The sequence below is a fragment of the Dromaius novaehollandiae genome, chromosome 2 (genome assembly GCF_036370855.1).
Source record: "Dromaius novaehollandiae isolate bDroNov1 chromosome 2, bDroNov1.hap1, whole genome shotgun sequence".
Classification (NCBI taxonomy): Eukaryota; Metazoa; Chordata; class Aves; order Casuariiformes; family Dromaiidae; genus Dromaius; species Dromaius novaehollandiae.
This window is the reverse complement of record NC_088099.1, coordinates 31,188,142-31,215,063: the sequence shown is the minus strand read 5'-3', so window position 1 is coordinate 31,215,063 and position 26,922 is coordinate 31,188,142. Positions and strand designations below refer to the sequence as shown.

At 37.0% G+C, this 26,922-nt stretch overlaps 2 protein-coding genes across 8 annotated transcripts in view; one reads left to right on the top strand and one right to left on the bottom strand.

Annotated features, from left to right (window-relative positions):
- The window catches only part of AZI2 (5-azacytidine induced 2), a 28,187-nt gene extending 8,107 nt beyond the window's left edge, over positions 1–20,080 (bottom strand). The window contains exons 1-6 of the mRNA XM_064506147.1: positions 19,827–20,080; positions 11,913–12,142; positions 9,371–9,496; positions 8,955–9,054; positions 6,960–7,108; positions 3,227–3,288 (exon numbers count right to left, since the gene is read on the bottom strand). Coding sequence (XP_064362217.1) covers positions 3,227–3,288; positions 6,960–7,108; positions 8,955–9,054; positions 9,371–9,496; positions 11,913–12,137 — 662 coding nt within the window. The 5' untranslated portion in view covers positions 12,138–12,142; positions 19,827–20,080. The remainder of the gene's footprint in view (positions 1–3,226; positions 3,289–6,959; positions 7,109–8,954; positions 9,055–9,370; positions 9,497–11,912; positions 12,143–19,826) is intronic.
- An 85-nt stretch (positions 20,081–20,165) lies between these two features.
- Positions 20,166–26,922, top strand: part of RBMS3 (RNA binding motif single stranded interacting protein 3) — a 761,325-nt gene continuing 754,568 nt past the window's right edge. For 4 of the 7 annotated variants that reach the window (XM_064506141.1, XM_064506140.1, XM_026098805.2 and 1 more), the window contains exon 1: positions 20,169–20,423. In XM_064506141.1, the coding sequence (XP_064362211.1) occupies positions 20,336–20,423 (88 nt within the window). In that variant the 5' untranslated portion in view covers positions 20,169–20,335. Of the gene's footprint in view, positions 20,424–26,922 lie in introns of all 7 variants that reach the window. The other 3 variants (XM_064506145.1, XM_064506144.1, XM_064506142.1) reach the window with 2 other exon arrangements.

Genomic DNA, 26,922 nt, shown 5'->3' with positions numbered 1-26,922 from the left:
TTTTAAACTTACTTAAGTGTTGTTGTCACATCAACTTATTTTATTCATGTTTTTTCAACCTCAAAACTAAGATCAAACAAACTTTAGTTATATCAAAACAGAACTGTCCAACATTTAAATATATTTATATATTGAAGTGGTAAATATAAGATCAGCTCAGTGTCTGTCACAAACTGGAAGGAAAGTGCTTGGGTGAATTTTATAACAGGATTTTAACTCTTTGAAAGACAATCTTGCAAATGGATGCAGGTATCACAATCTCACTTAAATCATCTACAAAACTTTTTTTGTGAATACTAGCATATAATCCATTGCAAAGTCACTAATTTTCTAAGGAGCTACAATTGAAAAACAAGGATTTCCACATGCTTGGAAGTTTACCCTATACTGTCTTCTAACAAATATGAAACATATAATCACCTATCTTTCCTTATGTGCTTATGTGTTCTGTACAGTGTAGACTCTGCATGGCATAGTAAGACATTTTTATCTACAAATATTCATTTTTCTTGTTTTTCTTTTAATATATAAATACATTTCATAAATTTGATCAAATTTTTAACTGTTACAATTACTACAATGAGAACACAAGGAGAATGTATTTTGCAAGCATCTGTGAAACAAATTTACAATACTTTATTTTGCTAAAATAGTCCCCTTACTGAAATGCATACTCTGAATATACACCTATATACATATATATATACACACACACACTTATTACACAAGGAGATTTTAGAATGACCACAACTAAGTCTACAGCAAAGTAAACTTGCAAAACAAGAATTTAAAGTCAGATTTGCGGGCTACTGACAAATGTGAAGTGATTATTTTCCAAAAGAGTAACTAACTGCAAATGCCTCCCTCCCTCATAAGGAGCAGGATTGATTGCTGCAGTGAATGTTTTGCGTAGGAACTTTTTCAAGTGTTTTTACACAGATTTTTGGATGGACCTATTATTCAGTAGACATTACACATTCATTATTTATATTATATTACAATACTACATATGCTACTACTACATATGTACATATGCTAATTCAGATGGCTGCAACCTGAAAGTCACTTTTTGGAATAAGTTTGCACTGGAAGATCAAAGACATAACTGCTCTACCCTGAGATAACACCTTTTGTTCAGGCGTGTAAGACTGACTATGAAGCTCCAGGAGAAACTGCAAGAAGTGCTAGCTAGCTATTCAGTCAAGACAAAAGGTGAAAAGCGTAATTGGGGTATAGTGTGTACAACGTTATCATCATTATACCACAGACCATATTAAAGAAATATCTGTAGTGTTTTCTTTCAGTGATTGATTTCCTTTCCCATCTCTTCACTAGCCAAGCAAGCCACAAGATGTTACTCTAAACAATCTCTCATTATGAAGGACTACTCTTCCCTCTTGTGGAAAATCATATAAGTACACAAATAAGTGTAACTGGGTATAAGAGATGCAAGTAGTAATTTATTTCTGCAAGATAAAACATTTGGAAACTTCAATACATTCATGACATGTTTTTCTTTTGCATAGATAAATAACTACCGGATAAATTTACTTTTTCTTTTTAAAAAGAATACTACACACACACTCGAGACAGGATAATACAGGGGACCACATCATAAACACAATTATTGGAATGTATTATTTAAATGGCTGCAAAATGAGAACAAATCCTTTATGAAGTGTTAACATTTTTCAGGCAAACTGCTATTTCTTTTAGCAGGCAGAAGATAGGATTTAAATCTTTCTTACTTCCTGTTTACTTGAAGCAAGGAACACAGCACAGCACAGAAGAGCGAAAGGATAGGCTTGTCCAATGCACCAGTGATGGGGATATCTAAGTGCTACTGACTACTTAAAAAAAAGGAGTAGAGTACAACTTTGAAGACTTGTGCACTAATGAGGGCAAACTCTAGACTTCCAAAACAGCTCCAGAACTGCCAGCCTCTTTTTATAATCAAGAGCAACTGAATGTTTCTCTTTCACTTCTACTGTTCGCTTAGATATAAGCGGAGAAGGGCAATATACAGCAATTAAAGTAAGTCATGCTATCTTAGTATTTATTATATCATCTGCAAGCTGAATCACCACAATACACCCTAAACGGCTAGTTACAGCAGGTGTTTAAGATTCAGTCAATGCAAAAATATTACAGCCCATAGATTTTTGAAGAAAATTCATAAACATCTTATACATGAGCTCCATGCACTTAGGCATTCTTGGAAAACACAAAACCTTCTATAACATGTCACCTATAATACCCTGTATCTGTTTGGCAGCTCAAAGCTCCTCTACTCTTCTCATTTTTAGTTACCCAAAAATGTGAAGGTTCTGGGTATAAAATCATGGGCAAAGGTGTATAACAAGAAATCTTCACCCAGATTCATTCTTAGCAGTCATGGACTTCTGAAGAGAAATGAGTATGGTCATTGATGAAAGTGCTGATAAAGATCATACTAAATCATACATTGTGAAATAATCCCAATATAACCGAAACCATTTTTAGAAAAAGTAGCTGTTGCCATGTATTACATTCCTTTCCTCACCTGAGCATAATCATGGCTTTGGGAGTTTTCTTTTATATTCTTTCCCAACTAATGCCAACCTGAACCTGTCTTGATGGGACATTGCCCTCCTAATTGCTTACTTCATTACATTAGTTCTAAGATACATAAGAAACCAGATACCAGTAGAGGTAGATCTAGTCCTTTAAAGGGTGAGGTCACACAACAGCTCCTCAATATTAAAGAGATTTTAAAGGAATAAAATGTCTTCCGGTAAAAATTTTATTCCGTTACACTAAGTAAAATAAATGTTCCAACACTAAACAAAAGAGTTTTGAAGCTACCACCTATACAGACACAAAAACCTCCATGTGTACAGAACTATGAAATTCCTGTGGCCAAGAGGAGACTTAGAAGTTTATCTACCACCTCCTCAAGTCAACCGATTATTAAAAAGCCGATTTTTAAATCCAGGATAATTTAAGTCTCATTTTCTGTACATCAATCTGAAGATGTAAATATTTTCTTCTTCTCACTATCATCCTGGTCTATCAACATAGAAAAGAAAAAAAATGACAATGATTTTGATAAAAGGAGTATACTTGGGCTTGAAATTTATGTAGATTGAAAGAACTTGTTTTACATGCTGCAACAAAATCTACTAGTTCAAATAAACATTTCTCAAAAAACTAACAATAAAACACAAAAGCCACTTGATTTTCATACCTCTGAATGTTTTGGCTTTGACGGTGGTCTCCATTTAGTGGATTTTCTCCTTGAGCCTGGTCCTGCATAACAGAGTGAGGGGAAGGGAGGAGGGACAGGAAATGAGCAGATGAGTACAGATCTAGTAACTGAAAATACTGTAGTGAAACAACAAGTTATCTTGTAGTTCATATTAAAATTGAGAAGTACAGTAGTCTTCATTTTTGTTAGCTGCAGCAGTTTTCAAAATGGGCATAAAGACTTCTACTAAGAATTTCCACTTAAAAATGCTTAACTTTGCCTTCTTAATGAATTCATGCCTGAGCCATGCTTTCATGTAACAAAATAGCACAGGTAATCTTCCAGCATGCAGATTCTAGAAGTCTAGCCAACAGGCTTCAAACCAGCCATGATTCTGTAGTCTTTGCAACTGAGCCCTGTGCTTTGAAAAGCACAAACTGAGGAAGGCTGTTAACTTCCAAAGAGTTTGGCAAATGTTTTAAAAAAGAAGAAAAAAAAAAAAGAAAAAAAAACAGGAAAAAGTAATCAGTCTTCTGTTGTTCTCTCCCTGACCCAGAATATAAAGATCTTTTAAGTTAGAACAAACTGTTTCAGTATAGATTTAATTCCACAAGTTATTTTTACGCTAGAACATAATTTCTCCCTTAAGTCTACAAGATGCTTGAAGTGAGGCATTCAAGCTGTCTCACTGAAGTTAACAGGACTGTTCAACAAATCAGACACTGTGCTTACTTCAGTGATCACTATCTTTGTGATGCTTCTATTTTAAATTTTCATTCATATCCATTTTCTTCCTGCTCCCTTCCTACTACACCCTTTTTTCTAGCCAAAGCTGTTACCTGAATTTGAACTGTGACTGTGGTTTCATGATGGCCTATTTTAATTTCAGGTAACTTGCCAGTATAGCACACAGATTATATTCAGCTACAATGCAAAACCTGAATAAGAGTATCTAAAATAGGAAGTTCTTGAAAACATTAATTTAATTTAAAACAATAGAAAGGAAAATAGCAGCTGGGTTTGAAACAATGCTGACCTGTCACTGCCCATTCATCATATTTCTGTGTTTCACCTGACAACTCCCCCCCACCTTTCGAAGATTCTCCCACCATCTGTTGAAGAATGAATTTCGTAGTTCAAAAAACTTCCAGCTACGCTACATTACCCCACATTTGAAAATTTGTTCATTTTTATTTCCTATATTGACTAGTTACCAGGATCAAAAGAGAAGTGATATATATATAAAAAGCTCTTCCTTGAACTCCTTCTTTACAACAAATGCTACTATCATAAACATTATTTAAACATCGTCATGTCTAGTATTCTTTACAAACACTATTTAAGTCTCTTCTTTCTTGTAACATTCATTCTTACAACACAATCGGCAATCCTTAATTATTTATGTGGCTTTCACCCTATTCTGTAAAACTACCTGGAGACACCAACACTGTGTACAAGTTACAGTATGTCTTCAAAATTTACAAGTTACTGAAAATATCATTAAGAACCCCCAATGCAAATGAAAAGAGCCAACAGTAATGAAAATTAATAAAACACCTCCCATGTCCAGGTAATGGGCTTTACCCCCACCTAGTGGAAAAAACACAGACTAAACCCAAGACAAGACATTTAATGCAGTTAAGCGTGTCCACATAAGCTAGGAGAGAAGCATGAGCTCCAGCTACCTATGCTTTGAGAGCCCTCACGGAGAAGGGCGTCACTTCAGGCTAGCTCTAGTCTGCTCTCCGGATGCCCGGTTTAGGTTGGGGTGCATCTTGACAGTTTCATCCAAAAGGAATCCAGTTGCCATACTCCAGACTGCTCCATAATGCAAGGCAGAGTAGGCAGCAATGATTAAGAGATTTGCTTCAAAAGTACATTTTTGCAGTAATTTAAATGTGTCCATAAGAAAGAGTCAAATGGACATTCACAAGTTAAACCAAATCCTGTTTGTAGGAAGGATGATGGCCATGCAAGGATTCCATTTGTGAGTCCTACATACCTTAAATATTGACTCATTTAGAAATACATGAATCAAAATCTGATAATCAGAATGATTAATGACCATAAGGAATTCAGACCATCAGTAATGATAAAGTAGCCTGCCTTCCTAAAACAATCACATTTACAACTTTCAGACATACTGTGCAACTTCAACATGACTGCAGTCCTAGAGACCGCCATCATGCCTTCTATCAAAGCTAAGGTGTAAGGCAGTAGGCATGCACTAGACACAATGTTTTTATAACTTATTTTAATGCATTTTATTACTGTTAAACTACCTTGACATTCCTTTTTGAGATTCTAACCACATTTACCTTATATTGTAAGTTTCCCAAAACAGACAACTGCCCCAGAAGCACCAGGAAAGGGCACCAAAAGACATATGGCAAGACTTTGGAAACATGTTTCATTCCAGGTCCTAAATGGGAAGTGTGCTGTAGTGACCGTATTCTTTTTATGCTGCATTTTCTCCAAGTAAATCATCTTCCAGAAGCCACCCACCCCACCCCAAAACCACTATAGTTCCTTTTCACTGTCCTATCCCAAGACCTGTGGGACTGAACGGGGGGGGGCGGGCAGGGGGAGGGGAGAAGACACTGTTTTTACTCTTAAAATATACTTGACTGTTTCATCTCAGATGTTCTCTTATGTATTATTATCCCACTTATCAGTTCCACCCCCCCAATTCCTGCCGCCTTCTCCTGAATTCCTCATCTAATTTCAGGCTTCGCAGATCTCTTTCACTCAATCTCTGCATGAGGAGTTAGGGATAAGACAGAGACCAACTGGACAATTTTACTGGTTCCCTCAACACCCTCATAACTTACTTGCACAACTAATTCCATCTTCTTCTAGACCTTTACATTTTCATGTTCTCTCTCTATTCCCAATTCTCCTTTTCCCACTGCCACTGTCAGTGCTAGCGTTGGACGTTCAAATCCTAATCTGTCTTTCTGCTGTTTCAGTTATTTCCTGTGGATGTCTCAAGGTAAGATCCCAACTATCAGTTCACCAGTTCTCATCTCTATCCTGGTCCAGTATTATCAGTTTACAAAATGCCAGCTTTGCCCCCCTAAAACTGTGAGAAGGGGTCGGCTCAATTAGCCTTGCAGATTTACAATGCCTAAAAACTACTCAACAAGACAAGAGATCTTCATGCAGAAAGAATCTTAAATTTTTTCATATGCTAAGGGGAAAGATGGGCGGGCGGGCAGGCAACCCACTACATTGACCATGTCTGAACTTGACCTGATTTGCAGGGATCCCCTCCCTTCTGGTTAAAGAATGCATCTCATTACCAAAACAAACAAACAAAAAAAACAAAAAAAAACCAAAACACTTCCCTGACAAGCTTCATGCCACTACCCCAAAGAAAAGTGCTAAAGCTCCTTAAACAAAGTTCATGATATCTTTAAGATAAGCATTTTATCATTCCCTTAAGCAGCTCAGGCCATGACAAATACCAGCACAGAACACTTCAGTCTCAACAGCTACTTACAAGAAACTGTAAAGCTTCATTTTCTGTTGCTTATAATGGCAACTGCTGGGAGATCTCACCTGTGCAAGCACACTACTTCCAAAAAGCTAAGCTGAATTTTACTAAGATGGTCATTTTTCACTCAATTACACACTTACTTGTTTACCTTCTAGTTTGCCTGAAGAAGGGATCAAAGACAATATTATAACACAGTTAAGTCTATTAATAAAATTTCCTTAAAAATAAAGATACCTTCTGCTTGGATTTTTGCAGTTCCTTTCTGAGACTGTTGCACTCTTTCTTGAGCTTTTCTAGATCCTGTTCCAGACTCTGCACTTTCAGGTCATTGTTCAGCTTCTCTATTTCCCAGCTAGACTGAGTACTATTCAGATTTTTCATGACTGTAAGACAAGCAAGACAATCAGAGTTCAGTCTCAGTTCAAGGAATGTGACTCAATACATAAGGTTTCACCTCTCCTTTCCTAAACAGTTTCCATTAATCAGCTTATGCCCTACAAAAACCTCATCCTGAAGAAGCTGCTATCAGTCTGTAACAGCAAAAAAATAGTAACGCTGGCAAATATGTTGGGGGGGGGGGGGGGGGAACGGTTATTTTCTGAGTTCAAAGCACAGAGCCCTACTTTCCAGGAATGTTGTGGAGATTTTATAAAGAAAAAAGTGTTAACATAAAAAGTCACTGAGAAATACAAAATTCAATTGCTGGTGAACACTTTGCATATACACTAACTTTCTTACTTCCTATACACTTTGAAAACATAAGCCTTTTCCCTCCAGATTTATAGCGTTACCTGACTTACCCTAAGTTTGTTTACAATTTTGGAAAGCAAGCAGTTCCAAACAGAACAGAAAAAAATATTATCAAAACAAAAAGGTAAAGTCTTGAGTTAACATATGCCTTCATATTAGACAGAAAAAACTCACATGCGCACTACTGAGAAGGAACATAAGATGATCCTAACATCAAGTCAGCAGTAGCAGGGAAAAAAAACATAAGAACCCCCCCAGATTTTCAACTCCATGGTACACTCTCTGCAAGATTTAGTAATTTATACAAGCCTAAGCTGCACAGGTTTTTCTTAAGCAAAATAAGCAGAGCTTAGATTAAAATTGATTACTAAATAAGGCTTGAAATCACCATGTTTTCAGAGCTCTCTTTACAAACTCAGCCCTTACATCCTTACACCATGATGCCCTCAACAATGGTATTGCTGCTAAGTGTGGTTTGTTATTGTAGGTTTAAAAAAACCTGTGCAGTAGAAGTAGCACATTATATGCTTGAGGTCCTCATGGAAAGTAATACAATTCAAGCATAGCAAAACTTACAGGCATTTTTCAAGTGATAGCATTTTTACAGAATCTGAAGTCCAGGATATATATTTTCACATCTTTAACTTTACACATGCAGATGGCATATTCTCGTTCTCTTTTTTACATAATAGTGCATTAGTGAAGACTTTTTATAATATTTTATTTTACATCTACTCAATGCTCAAACAATTTCATCAACAGGAGCTGGATTTGGGCTTTGGGAATTGCCAACACACACTGTGTTTGTTCTTCCTTCCTCTTTCCAGCAGAGAGGCTACCACCAGCATCTCTCTCCCCTTCCTCAACCTCCAGCCCTTTAAAGAGCTGTTGTCTACCACAGCTACTGCTGTATCTTCTTGTACCTATCATATCCCAACAACAAGACACAGCACTATACCAGATTATCTGCAGGTACCAGAGCAAGTGGCAATGACAGGATAGTATTTTATATTTGAGCAAGTGTGTCCCCCCCTGCCCTGCTCTGGGAAAACAGTGGTGGGGTCAAGATAGATTCAGGTCCAGCAGATTAGCCAGCGCATGATGCTGATCTAAGTAACAAGCAATAGACCTACATTAAAGCACTATATAGTATTAATGGTCTTGTTAGTGAACAGTATTTCTAGATGTACATGGCTAGCCTATTGAACTGTAAGGCTATGCACCTTTCAAATTATTAGAATAACCTAGAGTGGAAAATCACAACAGCCTCAGATCTTTACCATGGAGCTCCTTGCCTACAACAATCTAACATGCATGCCACTATATGCCAGAACATATACAAGCTTGAAGTTCCTCATTACAGTATACAGCACACTCTCTCTCTATATATATAGGCTTAAACCTCCTAATGTGCTGAGTTCACAGCATAACCACTAGAAGAAGTCAATGCATGTTAAGATGGAATAGCCAAATATGTACCTTGTTGAGTTTCCACTTCAGTTCTTAGCTGTAAGAGTTCTACTTCTTTAGACTGCAACTGCTCATTCAAGATTTTCAAGGATTCTGAAGTTTCTTTCATCTATTTTCAGAAAAAAACTTGTGAAGATTTTTTCCTATCGTCTGCCAATTCAACTCTTTTTTTAAAAAAACAAGACAAAATATTAATTTCCATTGATTTGAGATTTCTTTCTAGTATTAGCTGAGCTCAGTAATAAAATGGAGATACTTGAAATATTGTTATTCTTATATAAAATATCACCATGTACTTTAAAAATCAAAATGAGCGATAAAACAAACACCACTGATCTTCAGCAAGTAAAATACATTCTTCAGTAAACATCTACCAACTATACTGTACTTCCATAACATGCATGTAAGTCATTAAACAGTCATACCATTTTATCCAGTTTGCTTTTCAGATTATCTCTGTCAATGCAGGCCTCTCGATAGGCTTGGTAAGCCTTATTTACTTGTTCACGTCCAACGGAACCGCAGTCCTCTTCCAGTCGGGAGCCAAGGAGCTAAGAGTTTAACAAACAAATAAGAACTTTCCTATGTTATATTCAGAACAGCAAAATTCGGTAAGTGCAGCTAGTTAATATTTTACAGCCTGCAACATTAAATATGGACCAAGACTTTACGTAAGTGCAATGAAAGCTGTCTGCAAATTCTGCGCATCTCTAACCATAGTTAGTGCTTGCTGGGAATATTTTAAAACCATCCACAGATCAGCTCCTGACAGCTCCTTAATCATATTTTTGCTAAGCTTTCAAAGAGGAATAAACTGCTTTTGGAAAAAAAAAGTTTTTGGCATATAAAGACACAACATATAAGAAATTCGGAGCAAACTGGGAACATAATTTTTATTAATGACACAAAGGACAAAATTTATTTTTTCAGTGTATTTTTATGAGAAAAGCAAAAGCAAAATTATTTTTACAAAAAACTGTATCGACTTCCAAATCCACTGCTATTTCATTGAAAGGGCAGCTGCTGAGGCAAGAGGGACAAGGGGGAATAAACACTACCTACTACACTGTCATGAAAGAGGGCAGCAGAATAACAACATATTCTATTTTTAATAAAACAGCAAGAAGTCTGTAAGACTTCAAATTACATATGTCTATATACAAAGTTATTGTTCATTCTGTTTATCCTGCACACTTGTTTTAAAAATACAGAGGAGGTTAAAGGCATTCAAGCATACCTAATGCAAATATTTGTGAACCGATTTATAAACTTTTTCTCAAAAATGAAGAGCTATACAAAAAGAAAAAAAAAGAAAGATTCTGTCAACTCTTTAATTTTGTAGCTACCTTGAATATTTCCTCTCTCGGGTTTTTGCTTAAAACCACAAAAAGTACAGGAAAGCAAGTCATAAAAATAGTAAGTTTCTGCCCTTTGCTTTTTATATTGACCCTCAAAGGATACATGCTATTACTATAGGTTTCATCCTTTAATCCACCCCCCACACACACACAAAAAACCCCTCCTTTAAGTTCTTCCTTCCAAATAAAAACCATATAGGAATGCGCTTCAGATAGAAATTTCCAGACGATTTGGTAAGGCTTATATTCTACACATTCTGGAATTTAAAAGTCAAAAGAGGCAATATTCCATGTATTTCTTCTCATACCGGAATACTAACCATTAACAAAGACTCAGTTCTGTTCCTAACAACCCAGGCCATCTCAATGCTGCTCTCTCACAGATACATTTTCAATTGCATTCACATACCAAAATTAAAACTTTGTATGGAAACCAAAGTATCATTTTCAAGACAATTAAGCTGAACCAGGCGAAACTAAAAGACACAAAACTGAAAGGGATTACCAAGGTCATCAAGTCTTGTTTATTGTGATTTTGAGTAGCCATATAAAGGATATTACATTCAGAATGGTTCAGAGCATATGCAGTCTAGACATCCATTCCTATCCCCAACACCCCCACAAGACCTTATATACAGGAAGAGCTCAGCAAGTTCTGGGCTAAGTAAATTCTGTCAAATTGGTCACCAAGAATTCCAGCATAAGTATTTCAAAAATACGCTAAGCATGACTCAAATTCTTCATTCTAAGGCTAAAAAATAATATATACATATTCAGACTTTTTAAGCTTTTAAGAGTCAGTAGTACATACTTAGGACTCACTCTCACTTCTCACACTAACTATCTTTTATTAATAAGCAACCCATTAAAATTAAGATCTTCTGCAATACAAAGACACTACTGAATGATTTTATACATTTAGCAATAGCTTTCTTTACTTGGGGAGAAACAACTGCATCATGATCAATTCTTAGCTGTAATTAACTTTGCTAGACCAATGCCATGAGCAATTGCATATAAAAAGCAATTTTTTAGATTACTTTAAGTTTTAGAATTACTGCATCAAATAATAGTCAGCCAACACTTCTATGTTAAGCATTTTAACTTTGTATTTCATGTTTGAGCTCACTATTACCTACACCTACTTGGGTATTCTCTGCCAACCAATTTTTCCTGATGATGTTAGTATGCTAACTCCAAGAGATTCTTTCAACAGACAATTTATGGATTCTGACAACCTATGGACTTGCCACTTCACTGTTCAACAACACTAGCTAGATAACCCCAAGTTAATAAGTACTCTACAGATGCAGATGAGATGCAGTAAGGATCTAACACAACTACACTTCCTTCTGAGTCAAACTGGTATCTTTGCATGGCACTACTGCACTGGACCACACACACATGATAAGAATCAAAAATCCAGTATGACATAACTGGACTACCAGAGGGGAAAAAAAAAGTGTTTCATTTAAGATAACTTACCAGATTTTTTTTTAATGTGGAAATAATTTGTATATATTTTATATACTTAATATCTGCTCTGCCATCCAAATATGAGAGCAAAAGTAGCTGCTACCAGAAGGTGGTCCACTGAATTTTTTCTTACCTTCTCTTCCAGAATTCTCACTCTTTTCTTTAAGAGGGAGTTCTCCTTCTCTGTCTCCTTTAGCCGTTTCTTGATATCTTCATAGGCAGTGACAAGGGCAAAGTGTGAGGCAACAGACTCATCTCCACTATAACATGAAACAGGAACTTCCCCATCTCTCTTATGAATGTTGTCTGCTTTTTCATGGTTTAAAATACAGATGTCATCTTCTACCAACTCCTCCATGACAGCTGTTTAAAAAGACAGGTAAGAGTGTAAAATTTTCACAAGGACAAATTCACCAGGAGTATCAAGTTAGAAAGCCTTCAGAAAAAATACTGCAGGGTGTTTTTGTCTAAGTATAGCAGGGCTGAATAATTAGGAAATATCTTAAACTTGCAGAAAATCTTCAAACCCATTTTACATTAAAAATCTGCTACTAAGAAAAGAAAAACATCTTGCACTGTTACCTTTGATAAAAATCTTTGAGTATGTATCATATTTATGAACTCCAAAATTTCCTTCTATTAAGGCTTAGTGCCATCCTAGAATTTGGCTGGTACCAAGTATTTGAAACTCCAAAGGAATATCCTACTATCGTTTTTTGTAAGTCAGCACAAAACTACAGTAAAAGACGTTATTTTATAGTTGTAAGGAAGCTACTAATTACTGTGTTTCCCAAGCACAAGTGCCAAAAGGAAGGTATTTCTTTTGATTAATTCTTGAAAGCAAGTATTTTACATATTTCCCAAACTTTAAAACAGAACCTTAATGCACAATAACAGATCATTAAAGAGGCTGAATGAGCTATTCCTTCCTTCCTTACTATTCCCCATGCAGTAGGGAACATCCTACTGGACGACAATTACTGCCATTCTTGACCGCAAATAAAGTAAGAATCAAAACATATCTAGTCACATGAACCATCTCAACATCCATGGAGAAAACTGACAATGACCATAAGAGAAGTATCACTCTAAAACATAAGGCAAATAAACCTATAGGACAAATACAAAACACTCATTGGATTGAGTTTTCATTACAGCACATATCATTTGGGCACAGCAAAACATTCAATAAGAAAATTGCACATTTAAAGAACTCCATATACTTTCTTGAACTACAGGTCTTAAGGTAGATGCCCCAACAGCATTTTCCTTAACATAACTAGTTATCACAAGAAGGTTCAGGGTTTTGCTTCTCCCCTACCTCCCCTTTCCCTCCCTTTCTTCACTCATTGTGATTTAGATATTAAAATCAAGATTGTTTGCCTTTACATGATACACTAAAAAATGCTGTACAGTACCTGGTAACGCTTCTCCCCCGTTCTTAAACAAACTAGTGGCTTCACTACTATCAACGGTAGATTTTATTCCTGAACAAATCGCTGGGATCCTGGTGATTAGCTAACAAACCCACAGAACTGACACAAGAAAAGAAATGAACGGAATGAAGACAGCTTGTATCACAGGAAAAAGTTATTTTGTCAGAGAATTGAGCTGATTAGCAGAAGTCTGCAGAAGATATCTGCATCAGTGGGGGAAACGCCCCCCCAGCCACAGTCAATGCCTCAATTGTATACTTACTATTTAAGTTAAAACTAGACTTCCACTTGTTTAGTGATACTAAAAGTCAGAGGAATCAAAAAAGTACAGAAATACAGTTATTCCACAAAAACACACACTTTAATCTTAAAAAAATAAATAAATACAAAAAACCCACCATAGATGGGTGTGGCAAAGAAAGAAAAAAAATCTGTAAAAAATATTTTTAAAAAAACCTAAGACAAGTTAATTTAAAAGAATTTTAATGACGTATCAGTAAACATCCATTTCCTGTGTTTACTGAATATTCCTTTTATTGGATATTCCAAAAGGTTTCTGATCTCAATCTGTAAAACTATATGCTATAACTTCCTAACATACAAGAAAAGTCCTATGACTCTGTACTGGATAGCTGCAGGAACACTCAAAAGGTAAGCTGCAATATACCCACTACTAAGTGAAGTATACATTAGACATGGGGAAGACCACCCATTAAAAAAATTAGAGCAGCATTAAAGATATCTAAATAAATAGGCACAGCCTAAAAAAAACCACAAAACAAAAACAAAAAAGTTTATCTCTACAATGCAAAAGCTTTCTGAAGTACCTTGAAAGAAAAATATAAATGTGGAGTTCTACCTCCTGCACCTGCTCAGCCTCTATTAGAGGCAAATAAAACATGTAAGCTCATACAAGAATAAAACCTGGCCGTTAAACAGTGCAAGATCAGCAGTTCTTTCAAGGTCATGGTCAAATGCACACTTCACTCAGTTCTTTATTGTGGTATCAGGAGACAAAAACAAACAAGCAAGCAAAAAAACCAAACCAAAACAAAAAAACCCACAACCAGAGACAGCATGCTCACAAATACATTTTTCTCCTCAAGGGACTCTGTTAGGATAGTAAAACTATGGAGAGAAAGCCTTGGAAGACTTTAAACAAAAGGGAACTGGCTCTTATCTGTAAGAAAACTATGACTACAGCTGTAAACTTTCAATTTTACTGTTTAGTGACAGGAATCAAAATTTAGTTTCTCTAGTATTTGAGGCTTTTTAAAAAATATGATCTGTAAGTAACAGAGAAAGGCCTTCTGAAACAAAATGTGCATCAGATTATTCCACAAGTTACAACTCCTCAAATTTGGCAGTCCCAGAAGGGCTTGTAAAATGGCTTACTGCAGTCCAGCTACAAACATGAGCCTGTGGTTTATTCTGTTCAGTTTCTCCAATTCAAACAAGCTACACTTGTTTGCACTATTACAAATGCCAAAGAGCTGTCACTTTGAAACACCTCAAAGAATTCTGATCTACCTGGAGCTCCAACTCCTTTAAAATCTTCCCACTAACATATTTCAAGTAGTATACAGAAAAGTTAATGTATACAAACAGAATTGATGCCCATCTCAACCTATTTATAGCAAGCTTTAAAATCCCAGTAACACACACGCCCCACCATGAGGAAGGTACTGCTAATATTTTGTCTGTGACAAAGAAGCATATTACATTCTATAAAATTTTCAGAATGACTTGCACAGCATGAAAAAGCCTACTTGAAAAGATTCTTATCTTTACTTCCAAAAATAAAAACATTAAATGAATACAAGTAATATGGTTTGTATTAAATGTTCATGTTTTCTGAAAACAACAATGCTGTGTTCACAAGATGTAGCACTATGTTCTACCAAGAGTAATTATGCCCACTGCTTACAAGCATGAGTTTGAATAGCGGGCACTGCTGTTTTCTTTCACATTTGCACACCATCACATACTGTAGAAAAGAATGGTTTCCAGAAGCCACTTCCATTGTTTATTGCCACTTAGTTTAAGTTATAGAACAGCTTTAGGACTTTATACATTATATATCTTGAGAATAATACGTTTTCCCCTTTTCTTATTAATACTTGGCAGTAATACAGCTTCTCTCTTCATAGAACTTTACAAACATTAGTCATTAACACCATGGGAGGTAGTTAAATATAAAACACATTTTACATACAAGGAACACAAGAACACAGTTTAAATGAATTCCAGGATGCAGAGACTCTAACAGGAAACAGATCACTACATAGATTTCTATAGCTTGAAATCCTAATCCTATACTTGGGCCAGGAGTTGAGCTAGTAAAAGCAGGATTACATGAAATTCTTCCGAGTATCATGCAGATTCCCATTCTGCCCCACCTTATGCTTTGAAGGGCAGTAGAACGGTTTTCAAAATATTTCCGAATGTCAAATGCAAATGAATTTCAAGATGATGTTTGCCTAATTCTTTTCTAGGTTACTGTGAATCTGAATTATTTTAGTTTACCTCCCAGACTTTACGGATTTGATTTAACAATGGTAAAACATACCCATTCTCCAGCTGTTAAGTACAGACTATAATTTTGCATTGGTATATCTTGCCTTACAAATAATGGCGTATACATGCATATATGCATAAAAATAAAACTTGAAATTCAACAAATACATTTGATACACAGAACTCCTAAGAGAAGTGTCTCTCTCTACTGTGTTGCAACACCCACCTGTATGTAAGAAAAGTTGTACTCAGTTTTATCCTTTCTAAAAGCTTTAAAAGATTCCAATATAGCACTGAAAAACAATCCCACAGTCAACAACAAAAACTCCAGAGAGTACACAGCACACGATGCCTACAACAGGCAAGGCTCCCAAGCTTCAAAGCATCCATTATTTTGCACCTCTCCATCAGGAATTTCAGGTTCTTGATGATTCCAGTCATGATTAGTCCGTTTTTCAGAGAAATAACTTCATTTATTTCAGACACCTGCTACCCTTTTGGAGCAAAAGTTCTGCATACATGCATCACAATAGGTACTAGGTTTGACCACTGTTTATTCTTCTATATGGACAAAGTTCACAGCCCCACAGCACTCCCTAAGAATCCACACTTACAAGGACACAGTTCTGCAGTCTCAGCATACTTGATGCTCCTCAGAACTACGTCAGCTGAGCATCGCTTTCAGTTTGCTGCCTCTAGGAAATGGAAAGTTACTGTCTCTAGGCTCACAAACCGCATTACTGTAGTTCATCAATGGTGAATATTTGGGTAAGTCAGAGGAGCCAAATAAACTCAAAATCTCCTTAGGAACTACCAGCACATTTTTCAAGCTCAAGCTTTTTACAGTAAAGAGCCCTCTAATTTCATAAGAATTAGACAAATATTAAAAAGTCCATTATATGACAGCAGTACTTGATAAATTTCACTCTCTCTGAATAGTTTTGTCTTCCAGTATCTTCACTGCTAATTTGCAGATATTATGCATCCTCATCATAATGCACTCAATTTGCCTTTCCAAGGATTCTGTCACAACAACCACTTTCCCTGACAACTGGCAGAACAGGAAGAAAACAGGAGAGCTTGAGTCAATTACATATTGTCTTCCAATATCCAAAGCAACGACATCATATAACCCCATTTATTATACTATCAAACTTAATTTTGAAACTAATTAGAAGCAACAGTGGAAAAGACACAAGTACGAGGAAGATGTCTTCTGGCTGTCAAACCCTTCCTCTGGCATCAAACGTAAGTTTATTCAAAGGTTACCGAGATCCCCATATGTTCTCATACTAACATCATCTACTATTTTAAACAGACTCTTTCCTAGCATTCATTCATTCCCGTTTCCAAGTGTTTATAAAAAACAACCATACCAACATTCAGCAAAACTAGGGAGTTTTTGTTTTAATCTTCTTTTTAAAAACAGACACTCCTACCTCCTGGTCATAAGCTTCCTCCTACTCAGTTCAACTGTCAGGTAATTCATGTTCAGTAAGTTCATAAGTTCAGTCATAAGGTATTATGAAAGTCTTGTGAAAGTGCATTAATACTTTTTATTCTATTGCAAGCACCTCACCCATTGCAGCTATGAAAGGCAAATTAATCGAATCATGCCAATGGCCCTTAGTCATCCTGCAATTCACTAATACATTCAGGTTCATATCTCATTTTTTCAAACAAAGACGAACACAAATTCTTGTTAGCAGTTCATAAGTGGATGCCTTTGAATTTTCAAGTTGCTTACGCTTCACTTCTCAAACTTCAGTTCAAGGTTAACAATGCTTTGTTTCTTTTCCCCAAATAGGTCAACAAGTTTTAGTAGCATCTACTGTTTTATACTAAGAACACTACATAACTATTAATTATGTGATTATATAATATTTTAATTAATAATAGTACATGCATATAACAAAAACATAAGATTGATCGCAAAGTTGATTCTGGATAAATCACATTAGCAAGGAGCCTCCAGAAATCCTTTTAGCAGAACCAACCATTGACTCCAGCCAAGCTAGTTACCAGCCTGATTGCTGTATCAATTTTATCTTCTCCATTCTAACAAACTGGATCTCAATGCTACTTTAACTGCTTTACTGAATACGGACTCTCAATTTGAATTTCCTCTGTTCAGGAAATCCTCGTGAAAGAATGAAGCCATATATCACAAGGTAAATCCACACTGCATTTCACCCCATTTTGCTCCACATCTTTGATTGTTTTTCTCAGTACCATTTTCCTCAAAATCTATTCTAAAGAAAACAGGTACCAGCAACATGTACAGTAATAGGTCTGCTCTTCTGCAATGTAGCTCTCACTTTCTTAAATACAGGCCTCTCATTTAACATTTTCCAGTTATAAAGCACAATCCCCAATTCAATAGTTCTGTCAATACAGTAAGAACAAAAGCTACTGGATTTGCAACTTCATGTAACAGTTTTTCCAACATTGTGTGATGACATCATACTACTCCTCCACTCTGAGTAGACTAGATACAGTAGTTTGTTCATATATCAGACCTCGTAACTTTCATGTTTACCCCACTTTTGAAAAGTCATACAGAAGACAGAGACATACTGAAAACTAAATCAGAATATTTGCTGAAATTTAGGTCAGCTTAAAATTATCTCAAATTTATTTCCCATTTTTGCTGCACAAAGATATCACGTCATCCTTTTTTCTCTTTTTAAGACTCTTCTACTACTTAATTTTCATTGCAAAACATAACCTAGCTTGAATCCTGGCAATTGCCACTTTATGCTTTCCTGTAGTTGAGAAGAACTAAAAAAATAGGTAATTTTAGGTAATATGGGGGGAGAAGGGGTTGTGAATTCGCTAAAACTCTCATGTAATGTGATCTATAGTTCTGCCTTTCCCAGAAAAAGAATTTAAAGCCCTAAAGACTAAGGACCTAAACCATCCACTGAAAATCACTGACTTCACCACAGAGTTAATAACTCAAAGTTATGCTCACTTAAGTTTTTTGGGTAATATTCTCCTGGTTAAGCTCTAGTGCAATCATCTGATCAACATTTATTTTTTATTACCAGTCTTATATAAAATACCAATTACTCAAACAACAAAATATAGTAGTATTCCTGGATTTGTTTTGGTATAACTGGTTTTATTAGTAGCAGCACACCAGGATCGAGGAAATTAAATGTTTCCCATAGCCCACAAAAACATCTCAATCTAACAACATCAAGGAGATATGTCAGAAGAGCACCTGACCTTCAGAGTCCACAGCAGACTTCACTGTTATAACAATAATTCCCCCCTCACCCCACTTTTTTCTAAATTGCCTTTCAGTATGCCAATTTTACAGCATACACACAGTGTAAGACAGCAGGGAAATTAAGGGATTCCCCCAAGCCCCTAACACCACTAGAGCAGCTCACAGCCCAACCTGCTCTCTCTGCTAAATTGCTGCAGGACTGATTGAGATGATCTGAGATCAGATTAATTACCCTGCCAGGTGAAGCACCAGTATTTTAAGGTATTTTTTATAAACTGAAAATATCATTAGCATATAATATTATCCAAACACTCACCAGTATTCTCTCCTTTCAAAACATAGCCTGCAACACCTATATTGCAGTCCGCTCTAATATTTCACCATGTTTCTGTTTGACATCTTGCGCCAGTAATCCCAGTTCCTCTGTTTCTTTCACCACATTCCCCTGCATTACTACACAAATCTCTCAACTGCTGTTGTACGAACTCATCCAGCTTTTCAGCTGAATTAGGTGCAGCCTCCTCACGAGCTTTACCGCCTACCTGAGACCCACTCCCACCTCTCGTGGTGTTATCAGGACCTCCACCCTCCCTGGGAAGGGCCCTCTTTACCCAGCTATACTCTTCCTGTAACGCAAAACCTGACAGGGACATCGCAAACGCCAACGCCTCAGCAAACCTTTCCTTGTTAAGGGAACGGCTGCTTTTCAAGAAAAGAAACGGAAGGGCGGCCAGCCCGGCCTCTGCGCCCGCGGGGGGGGCATTCCTGTCCCGGGCGGCAGGAAGCTCCGCGGCCCCCGCCGGGGCCGCCCGTACCGCCGGCAGCCCCGCCGGCCACTCTCCCTGCGCTGGGAACCAACCTCTCCGGCCCTCGCTCGGCCAGGCTCGTCAGTCACGGGCGGCCACCTCGGCAAAGAGGCAGCACCGGCAGCCACGGTCTCCGCTCGGGCCCCCGAGGGCTCCCATCGCTTCCGTGTCGCGGGCCCGCCCCCACGGCGCTACCGCACGCCGCCGCCGCCGCCGCCGCCGCCGCGGGAAGTTCCCGGGCGCCCCGCCTCCCGCCTTTCGAGGAAGTCAACAAACGCCTCACGTGACGCCGACGTCGCCTTCTCGCCCTCCTTCCGCCCCCAGCGGGCGGCCGCTGCTCCCGGAAGCAGAGAGGCCATCCCCGACCCCTCGCCGGGGGTGGGGTGGGGACTACGAATCCCGGCATGCAGCCGGGGGCCGGCGGCGCGCGCAGCACGTCCGGAAGGCGAGCCGTGCCTCCAAGACGGAGCGGCGGCCCCTGTCGGCGGCGGGCCGGACTCTCGCCCCTTCGGCCGCTGTCCGAGCTGACGCCGAAGCCCGGGCGGATAAGGGCAGGGCCTCCATGTCGTCGGCGCAGCCTCCAGTGGGATGTGCGGAAAAACCGACTCTAACGAGTCAGCTGATCTCGTCCACGCTAGCGGTCGCTCTTCGTAAGTACCTGCAGCTCAAGGCATCACCACTAGACGTACGATGGTAGTATAAGAAATTTCTCCTTTCGGAGGTGCATTGAATTTTCCCCTATACTGATTCAACGTAAGAGTGTAATAAAGCAATACAGATCACAGTTCCTTTTATCGAGGAGTTGCCCTCATCTAACAAATAAATAATGTGAGAAAGACATTTACTAGTAGACTAAACACATAGCTGTTTTCTGAGCACTGCTGAACAGAATGCTTTTTTTTTTTCTTTTTACAGCACTAACAGCATCTTGAACAATTTACATCAGTGTAAGATTAAAAAGCAAGCCACAGTGTAGGGTTTTTTTTTCTTTTGCAACAAGCATGGATGAGTTTGAAGGCAGAGGTAAAACGCAGTAGTCAGGCTTGCTGTTGCTGCACTGGGGTGACGAGGTAGGTATATATAACATTACCAGATAAAAACACAGCCTTTTTCTCCATCAAGTTCAAAGCAAAGCAAGAATAAGTCTTAACTGCAGCTCAGGACCTCTATTCCAGGGATGAGACCAAGATGATTCAACAAGTCTAATCTAGATCTACAGGGGAGACCAGCTGTACTGTTCAAGACTAAGTTAAAACTATTGGGTTTCCTTTCCTGCTAAGAAAACAAGCAGTTTACTTTTATGTCATGACAGTTCTCCAGCAGAGTCCCAAAGGCCCTTTAACACTATGTCACAAAGCCAACTGACTTTTTACAGACTCCTTAGGTACAAAGTGCAATTAATGTCAGAATTTATCCTCATACTAGATAATCTTTTTTTTTTCTTTGAAATGTTGAATATTTAAGTGCAGAACACTTAATGTTGTCAGAATATCTTTTTCTGGAAAAAAAAAAAGGATGATATTTCCTTTGCTAAAAAAAAGAAAACTAGTTTTTCTTTTTCAGAAAAACTAGTTTATTATCATTCCAGTTTTACAGGAAGTATTGCAATGGCATTTCAATTAAAAAGCTAATTATAAAGTAAAAAAAAAAATGATTTGCAATTTACTACAGCAGCCAGTGGGTGCATACTGATACCATAGAAAAACTAGAGAATTTAAAAATGTTAGAATGGAATTTACCCTCTAGATTGTAGATTTTTCCTCTTTAATTGCAATGATAAAGACAGTCCCAGAAGTCCAAAGTACAAAAATCAAAATCCTAAAGAGAAAAAAAAAAAGAAGTCTGTCATTTTTAACTGTATATTACAATGCTAGCTGCCCCAAGAAATACCTGTGCTGCTTTTCTCTTTGAGGAAAAAAAAAAAAATTAGGTTCAGAATAGCTATGAATCAATAAAGTATCAAATGCAACTTCCATTAATATAAAACAATTCTTAAAAAACCCACCATTTTGCTACACAGCTCCTATTAGGCTGTCCAGCCTAGATCTTGCAAGCTACTAAACATTATTATCTAACTAGCAAGACCTGTCATTGTGATTCAGTTTGACACTCTTAGTTTCAATGTATGTCAACCACGTAAACAGTCAGATACATGGCCTGGCATAACAACCAGCCTGCAGAACAAACAAACAAACAAACAAATAAAACAGAAAACTTTTCAAACAACTCTTGCAAATAATTCCACACAACAGATGGCAACAGGGATGTGAGCCAGAACATCCAGAGTCAAAAGCTGTATCTTTAATTAAAGACTAGTAACTTTTTCAGTATTAACTACATTCCAGTCAGATGACTCAACTACAAAACTAGCCCCTTACAATAAACTGCTCCACAGCTGTTTTTCAGATTAATGGAAAGACAGCGTGTTTATTACAAAAGAGAAAAAAGATGAATAATTCTATCATGGAAAAATACTGATCAGCAATAAAATATAGACATTTAGTATAAGTTATATTTACCAAATAGCATTGGACTTTTCCCTAGAAAATTTTAAGCAGAACATACAAGAAGATTCAGAAATTTTAAAAAGGCCCTTGAACACAACTAATACTCTGGTGCATTAGAAATATGTGCCTAGAACAAAATATGCACCCACTCTACCAAATTCTCTGGACTATACTCCTATTATATGCAATTGAAAAAATGTATAATTATAGTGATACAAAATATGTATTGTATATAATTAGAATGAAATAAATTCATTATAAAAAAGTGCTATGAAAATTATTTAGATTTGCTTTTGCAGATGCAAAAGCTGTTTCCAACACTCTTATTTAAACTATAGATTCAGATTAGCTAAGGCTCCAAAATAAATTTGGAAAACCGTAAGTTTTACTCTCTTCTAATTTGGTATAAGCCCTTGCAGATACAAGAGGAAATCTTTAGCCACTCTCCTGAGATCCTTTCCTGTACATGACATTGTATATAGAAGCAGCACAAAGATTAAAAAACACATTCTTTACAAAGGTAATGATAAACTCTTCCTTACAGTCCCTCTGAAATCAATCAAGGTAGGACAGAAGGCTGCATTACAGTAAGAACATGGAAGTACTAACTATTAATATAAACAGCTACAATCAGTGCCATGTATTTCTCTAGACTGTTGTTAAAGCACAAGTAACATTTAACTACAAAGGACATTTGTTAGTATTTGGTTATGGGTTTACTCTTCTGCATTAAATTAAGTGTAAATTCTACTACTACTAGAGTCACTCATTTCTTTTTCAAGCTTTGTCATTCATATGTAAGTACTTAATAGTTTTCAAAGTTATGACATACTTTTTCTCAAACACTCATTTGATTCAAGCTATTTCTACAGTTAAATTTCATCAGCTTATCACTGTGACTCTCAAGACAACTTGTTCTTGTAGCCTTCTGGCTTAGGGAGGAGAACAGGGTCGTTGTGAGCATGGTAATTCTTTATTACTTGCAACAAGTTGGAACTTCCATATGCTAATATGATAAAAGCAGTTCAAATTCCATTACCCTCTTCCGACTAAGCATTTTAATTTTATTTCAGTGCTAATCCCAAGCTGCTTATCTTTCATTTATGAGTATTTAGAATGGGGAATATAGCTGCTTTTGTAGTTATGTCTTTATAACTTACTTGCCCAAATACAGGCTTTTTCACTGTGTGTCTATTTCTTTATTGATTTCTTGTACAAAATTTGGTGAAATATGTTAAAATAGCATAAGGAAAGGCGAAGAGTAAGTTTTGCCCTTTTTTTGTTGTTGTTGGTGGTGGGTTTTTTGTTTGTTTTCTTTTTGTGGGAAGGAGGAGAAAAGAAAGGAAATGTTTGTCCTCCTTGTTCCCCAAAGTTACTAGGCAGTACTGTGATATATAGCTGATTTGGTATTATGAGAAAAATGACTCGTTTTCTGCTGAGACAACTCCATTAATTGAGACTGGCTTAATAAGCAGTCTCCAGTTTACTGCTACAGACTGTAAATGATTTGTATTCTCAGATCTGCCTTAACCAACTGAACTCTACTTTTTCTATAGTTTCATCGTTTTAAATATCTTAGCTGATGGAAGACAGTTACGACTTCTCAGCACAGGAAAACTGAATTGGTTTTTTAGGGCTTTCTGCTGATAACATAAGCACCTGTCTACTGCTAAAGGATAAACTTCTTTCATGAACCAGAGATGCACTTTGTCATCGTTTTCCACCTCTGTTAGATACCATTAGATACTACTGAACTGCTCAAGATCTAACAAGGCAGCGTCAAGGCCAAAAGTAAGGAAATGTGAAAAGGAGTATAGAGATATCCCAGCCTTGTCCTTGATGGATCTGTAGCATATTCCATAAGGCCAAGAAAGAGAATTAATTTTGTTTATTTTGGTGGAGTAATCAGAATTCAAGATAGATCATACTCCCTCAAAAAGCAGCTTTTTCCTGGAGACTTGTGCTCCCTCAAAAAGCAGCTTTTTCCTGGAGACTTGATTTTCTTCCATCTTTTCTGAAGTACGATGAGAGAGGTGTAGACAGATAGATTGTAATGAAGGTAGGCTCCATGTACTTTGTGCTTCTCATTCTTTTCCTCTCTTTTCCTACTGGACTCACGTGAGAGTGAATGCATTTTGGATGTCCTTCCCGACTGTCTTTAATGGATCTGATAGGAAAAGAGTAGAGTAGTCTCTGGACCAGGTGCTTCATCCTGATATCAATATACATTGTTGATTTTTCTTATTTTGCAGTTAAATGACCTGAATCAGTCCTGGTTTGCAGTTTTGCCACTTCATACTTCCTAATCACTGAACTGACCTAGTTATGTGGGCAAGGGTCTTTGCTGTCAAACTTTACCTCATTTCCAAGCATCAAAGCTGTTCGTAAGAGGAGTTCCTTGCTCCCTTTCTGCAATATTCCGATCTGTTTTAACAAAATTAAAAGCCAAGAATGTATTAGATCTAGTCATGTTTCTGTGATTCAAGGAAACAGAGCTGTTTTTGTAAACCGCAGTGTAAGCAAAGGTAGAAGGTTACGTTTTGTTGTTGAAATGCTGCTGATGTGCAGGAGAGTAGATGCATTGTCCTGCAGTGTTTGGGAAACTGCAGTGTGGTACTTGAGATTTTTACTGTAGTACAGAAAACAAAGATAATTCTTTATTCCCCAGTTGGAAGGGTCGTTAATCTTCCAAATCCCTTGAACCACTTTGGAAAATCCTGATCTAGTCAAGTTCATACCACATCTCAGAGGAAGCAGCTCAAGGAGCACTTCGAAGATGAAAGATTGCAATGTGTTCTTCAGTGTCCTACTATTCCATCACAGAATTGCAAACAACCAGAATCTAGGCAATCCTGCAGGTTCCTTAGTTATTTTTTGCATTCCTCCTACTCAGTTCTCTTCTTATATTTACTTTGTTGGGGATTTAGGTTATCCAGCACAGCTCATCAGCTTGCTTACATGATATAAACTTGCTCATTTGATCTGCTTGCAAGCCATTTACAGAGCTGAAAAGCCATAGTTCTGGCCTGTTCTGTTATATTGACTAGGGTGTGTTGTAAGTAAAACTTGAGCATGTCTTCCAGTAGTTTTATCTTGATAGTACAAAAATATTATTTTGTATAAAACTGTTATCTGTGGCTTAAAGGCTCAAAGTGGGACTTGACAGTGAAGATGAAATTAGCAGCTTGTCCTTTAGAGCCTCAAGATGATTTTAGAGTATGACCATAATGGGGCTGCTTTCAGCTGATTGTATTCTTTTGCTCTAGCAAAATGATAAGGTGAGAAATAGTCCTTTCTGTGTTTTGTTGCTTTCCGTTTAAGAAGATCAAAAGACCTTGATTCTTTTTCATCTGCAAAAGGACACTGCTGAACCTCTCAACTGTCTTGTCCTGAAGAATTCCATGCTTAGATTCAAGGATCCATCTTGTAGCACATCAGGTAGAAAGAGTGTTTATGTAATATTTTTGAAACTCAGACTGGAAATTTTTGAACACCTTGGGTTTTTCACTTATTTTAATAAAAAAAAAATTATAAATTGGATTTAGAAAGTTACTCATGTTAAATGGCATCAAAATCCTTGTTCCTGTTCTCTGTTTAAAAAGTTCCAAGGTTGTATTTTGTTGCAGTGATTAAGTTCAGTGTATACCTCTGGAGAGTAGCATATTTCAGGGGAAGAAAGTTGTATTTCTTAACTGAAGCAGACTGTTTTTCTGATGCTTCCCAATACTGATTGCTGACGTGCAGAAACTGAAGAGATGAAGAGGATGTGATTCTGAGTTGAAATCTGTCCCATACTTGCTGCTAAAGACATTCCAACTGGAAGACCCATTGGTCAGTACATCTTTCTACATGACTAAGAAACTGCACTTTCCCATATTGCAAGTAGGAATCAACAATTCTGTGCATTACTTCTGGATTGGCTTTTGCTCTCAACTCAGGGCATCACAATGATTCTTTTTGATGAGAAATCAAACTATAAACATTTGCATATGATTAAATATGTGTCTTAAAGATTTGATGTTCTTTTGGATGTAAAAAATACAGAATAATGGACCATTTCTGACAAATATATTATTAAATGAACCTACTTTTTCTCCACACCACTTCTTTGTCTATGTTTTCTTCTACCATTTTCATTTGATAGAGAAGTGGTTGAACTGATCTGTTATAACTCCGACGACTGATGGTCTTTTTGTTGTCCTTGTTGAGTGTTAGATTAAGATAAAGTGGTTTTTGGTTAAAGATGTTACTTACAGATGATAAAAAGAACTCAGAGGAAAAATACTTACTGATTAGTAAAACCTTCCTTGTAAAAAGGTTTTTTTTTTGTTGTACTAATTGTTATAACTTTGTTCGTTTTTCACTTCAGAAAAAACACAATTCAACACTACTTTTTTTTAAGGATTGGAAAAATCTTTGACCTTGCTATGGAAACAATAAATGAAAAATTTATCTAGATAAAGTATGGATTCAGTATGAAAATGGAAAATGTAAAAGGGGGACAGCTTTCAAGTGATGATGCTGTATAAGCTTATACAAATAAGCCATGGTACTGCCTTATGAGTATTGATCCATGATTTAGTAAGTGTTTGGTTTCTGAAGAATATCTTCCTGAAGAGTCAGAGTTTCATAAAAATTGATG